This window comes from Carassius gibelio, chromosome B2, assembly GCF_023724105.1.
Source record: "Carassius gibelio isolate Cgi1373 ecotype wild population from Czech Republic chromosome B2, carGib1.2-hapl.c, whole genome shotgun sequence".
Classification (NCBI taxonomy): domain Eukaryota; kingdom Metazoa; phylum Chordata; class Actinopteri; order Cypriniformes; family Cyprinidae; genus Carassius; species Carassius gibelio.
This window is the reverse complement of record NC_068397.1, coordinates 21,683,878-21,690,461: the sequence shown is the minus strand read 5'-3', so window position 1 is coordinate 21,690,461 and position 6,584 is coordinate 21,683,878. Positions and strand designations below refer to the sequence as shown.

General features: G+C 37.3%; 1 protein-coding gene across 6 annotated transcripts in view; it reads right to left on the bottom strand.

Moving 5' to 3' along the window:
- Window positions 1-469: 469 nt before the first annotated feature.
- The window catches only part of LOC127951238 (ras GTPase-activating protein nGAP), a 73,255-nt gene continuing 67,140 nt past the window's right edge, over window positions 470-6,584 (bottom strand). For all 6 annotated transcript variants that reach the window (XM_052549050.1, XM_052549051.1, XM_052549049.1 and 3 more), the window contains 5 exons: window positions 5,158-6,112; window positions 4,941-5,072; window positions 4,654-4,856; window positions 4,330-4,417; window positions 470-1,710 (listed from right to left, as the gene is read on the bottom strand). In XM_052549050.1, coding sequence (XP_052405010.1) covers window positions 1,543-1,710; window positions 4,330-4,417; window positions 4,654-4,856; window positions 4,941-5,072; window positions 5,158-6,112 — 1,546 coding nt within the window. In that variant the 3' untranslated portion in view covers window positions 470-1,542. The remainder of the gene's footprint in view (window positions 1,711-4,329; window positions 4,418-4,653; window positions 4,857-4,940; window positions 5,073-5,157; window positions 6,113-6,584) is intronic.

Here is a 6,584-nt window from a genome sequence, read left to right as displayed (position 1 = left end):
CTTTACTGAATATTAAACTGTTCTGTAACACTTTTTAATAAGGTTCCATGGATTAACTAAGAAAGAGCAATATACTAATGAATATTATTCATTAATCTTTGTTAATGATAGTTAATAAAAATACAACTGTTCATTGTTTTTCCAGTTCAGCTCAGGTTCATTAACTAACAATAACTGATGCATTTTTTTTTTAATAATGTAAATGTTGGAATCAATGTTAACTAAGGTTAATAAATGCTTTATTACTATTTTCATTGTTAGTTCATGTTAACGAGTAATATAGTTAACTAATGGAACCTTATTGTAAAGTATTACCAAGTAATGTAATATAAAACAATATAATAATGAATAAAACAATATTTAATAGCAATGACTCTTCTTTTAGCAATGTGCATTAATGCCAATAACAGCAAAATGAATGGAACCAGAAATGCTAAATCAGTTTCAGGTCACAACACAGACAACATGATCAATGAGGCCACAATCCATCTTTATTCGATGCTCAGCTTTCAACTCTGAGACTGAAAATCAAATATATCGCTACAAGAACAGCAAACATTGAGGAGTTCTGTGCCACAAAACGTTAAAGGCATCGATGCTCATATGGACAGAGTGAGAACACAGTGGAAAAACAATGACTTTCAATAAAAGCAGCAGACAAACAATAAACAGGATCAGAAAGAGGGCAGTGAGACTGTACATTTGTGGTTTCACAGCACTCTGGTCAGATACATAAAACACATATAGGGCAAAAAATAAAATGTTAAATTGGGTTGAGTGCCAGTAAAATAGCCTACATATCTGTCAGAATGAAAATTCTGTTCAATTAATTCAGTTCAACATTTTAATTAAACCCACTTCTTCAGTCATATTTTTATTTCAATTTATTGAACATCATGTTCTATATTTGTGTAACTGAACTGTGGCTGGCTTAATTGTGTCCTTTTAGTTTAACTAAAATCAGTCATAACACCTTTTGCTAGATGACGACAAAACAATAATAATAAAAAAAAAAAAATAGAAAACTTGTGTTAGAAAACTGAGTGCATAAAATCGCCTTTAATCCATTTCTGCCTGTCAGATTCTGCAACTTGAGGACATTTACAACTACGGCCGATACCTATGTGCTTTTCTTCATATTTTCTTTTAAAACAGTTCTATTTTAAGATATGTACATCTCCTTCATATATCTTAGGCAATAATTAAAAATCTGTTTGCAATCTTAAATCTGCATTTAAGCATAAATCAGTATTTTTAAAAAAAAAAACACAAACTCACTGACTCAGAACCGAAGCTATGCTTTACTCTCCCACACAATCTCAAAACACTCCTCTGCAGTAGCATTTCTGTACAGAACCAATATTAGATAATGTTTATATACACATTAATAACCAGACATTCCTTGCAATCGCAGGTAGACAGTAGTCAGTCAGTTTAGGCATGTAGTCTAGGTACTCAGTCCGTGTTGAACTCGACCAATCGGTGCTGGTGATCTGTCTGGGAGCACCAATCGGCAAGGCTCATCAAGTCCATGAGCACCAATCAGCAGCTGCTGTTCTTGAACTCTCCGTTCTCTGTGATGGAGAGCTTGGTAGGGTTGGTGGGCGACAGGCCGTTGCGGAGGTTGTGCATGCTGTATCTCTCTTTGACCTGAGTCAGGGCACTCATCAGCCGAGAGTTAGCTGCATCCAGGGAGCTGATCCTCTTCTCCTGCGACAGAGAAGCACATTCAAATTTAAGATTTGAAGATATCTTCATTTATAAATTAAATAAAAAAAGAATATGCAAGGTTGCATATTAAAGTCTGCTTTTGGCGATTTAGCAGCAGAAACACAGAGCTCACATTTTTTGTTCATACATTTATAATTATAATATAAATATGTAATATACATAAGTTATATATACATATACATTTTATATATATATATATATATATATATATATATATACACACACACACACACAAAATTATGATATTACATTTTATGCATAATACTATATGTGTAAGTGTAGAAAATACAAAAAATATATTATAATATAATATGACATTTTATGCATAATACTATGTGTTTAGAAAATACAAGTAAATATACTATAATACATTTTTCAAACTTGATATTACATTTAACCATTAATATTCCTTTGAAAAGATTCAATACAGATAAAATAATATGTAAAGAAATTACATTTTCCAAAAGGGAAAATCGTTGACATAGATGGTGAAACAAAGTGTTAGCACTTTTTGTTAGTGCAAAAATAAATCAAATGAATTAAAAAGAAAGTAAATAATAATTGATCGTGTATGTTTTGCAACAAAATATAACCAAATCAACTATCTTCATTTCATAAGGAAGATCATTTTAAAAAGAGAAATAACAGCAGATGTGAATAGGGCCAATTAATAATTTGTGCCAGTCTGACAGCGGTCAGGCAAGTGAACAATCACATGTGCTACAAGCACATACACGCAGAAGAGAGAGTTTGTAAGGACAGCAATAAACAGGACAACTCAAATCCTGTATAAGCAACAGATGCAGACGAAAAAAAAAAACATAAGAGACCATCATTACACATTGTATAGTAAACCGTGCTGGGAGTGTGTGGCAGCATGGGCAAAAAGAAATTGACTAGGTTAAATTAAACTAAAAAGGAGAAAATAAAACAGCAGCCCAAGCTCCAGCTCACAGGTACCAGGTAATGAATCTGCTTAGAGAGATCCCCATCAACACACATTCCTCAACAGCATCACACTAAACATCAGCTCTGACAGCTTAGAGATGTGGAAAAAGCATGAACATTTACCAAACACGAGAAGAATGTTTAAGTATGCAAACGTATTTAAGTATCTAGTTTAAAGGTAAAGTGTGCAATTTCTATGCCAATGATAATGAACAGGACAGTTTTATTCTGCCTGAAGTACTTTTCATTTCCTGATTAGAAATCCTACATACTTTCTTTAAGATGAACTGTTACTACTAGCACTAACATTTCGTAATTTAATATATATAACAATATTAATTAAATGGAAAATCCATCATTTCATCATTTACTCACCCTCATATCGTTTCTGTGGACAGTAAAAAAAAAAAAAACTACATTTTTTTGAAGAAAGTTGGTAATTTTGGTTCTCATTGACTTCCACTGTATGCACAAAAACAATGGAAGTCAGTTTGACCTGTTGGGTTGAAAACATTCTTTAAAATATATTCTTCTGTTTTCCTTATTGATGAATGATGACAGATTGTTTTCATTTTTGGATGGACAATCCTTTTAAATATCTAATAAATAATGAATAAAATCAAATCAATTACATTTAAAGTGAATACATGTATAATATGTAACATCAATAATATAATCATGTTATACAATCAAACCAATAATTATTCAAACACCAAATATAACTTTTTTTTTTTTTTTACTAGTGGTTGAAAGACACTACAGTTCAATTTAAGAGAGCACAGCAAAAAGTAAACTGACATACATTATTATACACAATAATTCCTCATACAGTTGACATGACAGCTGACAGCTGTTCAACCAAATTCATTACATACCTTTCTATCAAAGTTATCTGATATTATCAAGATTATTTGTTCTGACACAGTTTAACTCTGAGTTCTTGTCATATTTTATTACCATGTTCTAAACTACAGTGAATAAACTGTGATAATGTGAGAAATCTTGAAAGTGTCTGAATAAATTTTGGTTTGATTGTAGATAAATGTATAAATTTCTTTTAAAATTAATATAATACATTTTTTTGGTTAGCTTACGTTTTGTATCCTATATCCAATACAATCATAATTTTTTACAGAACATATATGTATTTAAATGAAATAATTTATATGTACTATTACATTCTTGTTTATTATACATTTTTGTTATAGTGATCGCTCTGGAATTTGGATAGAGTGTCTTTTAGTACTGAAAAACTACACACTTCACACTTAACCTTCGTTTTATGATATCATCTTAAGTGTAGAGAAACAAAATGGCTTAGAGGACTGAGTGTTGCAAAGGTTCAGGGCAGGGATGGGTGCTGGATCGGGGTGCGCTTACATAAGCCTAGCTGCTCTGCAGGAGCAGAACTGTCTGCTTGTACTTGCCTGCTGGTATTACCTCAGCTCCATTAGTGACCTGGAATTCAGTAGGACACAGTAACAACGAGCCAGTCAGCAGCCTGTTTGCTTTAATACCATCTGAGGTTTAGCAGGGAGCTCAAAGCATACCACTGCGCAGCACACACAGGCCAGCTCCTCACAACCAGACAGTACTCACTCAAGTTAACCTTGCATTTATCATGCTGGTTAATATGGTCATCTGTAATACCTGTGCATCGATTATCTTCTGCTTGGCGTCTATGACCGCTTGCATCTCTGCATGGTCTCTCTTCAGTTCTTCCTCCACGGCCATCAGCCTACGAGCCACAATGACACAAACCTTGTCAGATTTCACATGGTTTTGGAATATCAAACAGTTTCGACATTGCAGATTTGGTTGTTGAAGTTGGATAGTTTTGTTTATGTACAAATTAAAGGTAAAAAGGTAACACTTCAGTATATGCACTAGTGTTATCAAAAGTGTCGACTTTGGTACAATGATTATCACCTAAGATTATATACTTCTATTATATACATTTGGTCATACACTCACCTGCAGATAATACTCTTCATCTGGCTGTCTTTCTCCTCTTGTTGTCTACGCAGACGGTCCTCACTGTCCTCCAGTCGAGACTTGTATTCCAAGAGCAGCTTCTGCATCTGCTGTTCCTGTGCTAGAAGCCGCCTTTCATATTCCTCCAGTCGCCGACTAGACGCCCGCAGACGCTCCTTCAGTTTTGAGATTTCCTGTTCGTACTTCAGAGAAAAAGAGTATAACCCCTTAAAACCTACTACAGTGATTACCTAAAGCATATTTTGAGCAGTTCCCCCTCTTTGTACCTTCTCTACATGTTTGGCATCATCTTTGCTTGGTCCTTCCTCTTCCTCATCTTCAAACTGGCCATTATTCAGGACCCATGCTGCCGTTCGCTCCACTGGGGATATGGTGACTGACTCTACAGGTGACTGTACCTTATAGACAAATGCAAAGAAAGTATTATTTGGATTCCAACATGTCTGGATAAAGCGAACTCTCTTTCCTCATCTCGGTCTATACCTGTTTGGTGCCTCGTCCTCCTGGAACTGAACTGTCTCTGGAGCACGTGGACTGCTGTCTGGATCTCTCACCGCTTTGCTGCATGGGTTCAGTGTTGACACTGCTGCTGCTACGCAGGGAAGTGCTGTGAGGAAGCGATCTTGGAGTTCGCACCCCTGCGTTTCCTGCCACCAGCCCCACTCCTCGACTCTGTTGCTCCACCTTCACGATATGCGCCGTACCTGCACTGCTCTGCCTCGGTACCGCCACAACCTGGGCTCCCAAGTGCTGGTCTGCCAGGGGAGGGTGCCAGCGTGCTGTGGGAGGAGGCGTTTCTAGTCCCTGGATGCTTTTGCGGGTGAGTTCTTCCTCCACGCTGCTGGTGGAGGGCATCCGTGCTCTGGGAGTAGCTCCCCGGCCCCCTGACGCACTGGGACTGGCGCTACGAGAGCTGCCTGAGCTCAGGTTCTCCGAGCTGGAGTCTGGCTGAAGGGAGTGGGCGGAGTGCGTGGACTGGGTGGAGAGCGTGGATTGTGTGTGCAGGTTACTGAGGTGGTAAACAGGGTTTTGGAAAGACAGCGGTTGCAGGCTACGCTGCTGGCTGAGGGAGGGGTGTATAGGACGCCGCACTTGCGGGGCACTTTGCGGCAAGTTGTCTCTTAGTTGGGGAACTTTTGGATGGACAGGGGGCTGATGGAGATGTGGAGGTGGGCCAATGGAGGCCTGAGAGCCAACTCTGCCTAATCTAGGTTGGGCTTCGTTGAGAGAGTTAGGACCCGGATGCCCTTGTGCAAGGTAAGAGTCCTGCAGGTCCATTAGAGATATACTGCGTCCATTCTGTAATGGACTGTCTCGCTCCTCTTTGTCAGAGAAGCTCATGCTGTGAGTGGAGGACTGCTGACCCAATAAAGGATGCTTCCCTCGGACTAATGCCTCCATATGCTCCTGGACAGGAGATTTGATGCTTCTCATTTCACTGAGGAACAAGATACAGAAGAATGAATATGAGAATAATTACCAGTTCTAAATGCAGTCTTTTGAGAAGTGTGGTATAAGTCACAAATGAATTGGCATGAAAGGGAAACTCATCCTATCTACACTCTAAACGCGCAATCTATTGTGAATGATTCATCCATGCACAAATTTCTTTTTTTTTGACCTTTCAATTTGTGACCCCGGACCACAAAACCATTCTCCAATCGCACGGGTATATTTGTAGCAATAGTCAACAAAAAATTCATTGTATGGGTCCAAATCATCAATATTAAGTAAATTAGAGTAATGTTCCATGAAGATATTTTTTACATTTCCTATCGTAAATATATCAAAATGTAATTTTTGATTAGTAATATGCATTACTAAGTACTTCATTTGGACAACTGTAAAGGCATATTTAGATTTTTTTGCACCTTCAGATTACAGATTTTCAAATAGTTGTATCTTGGCCA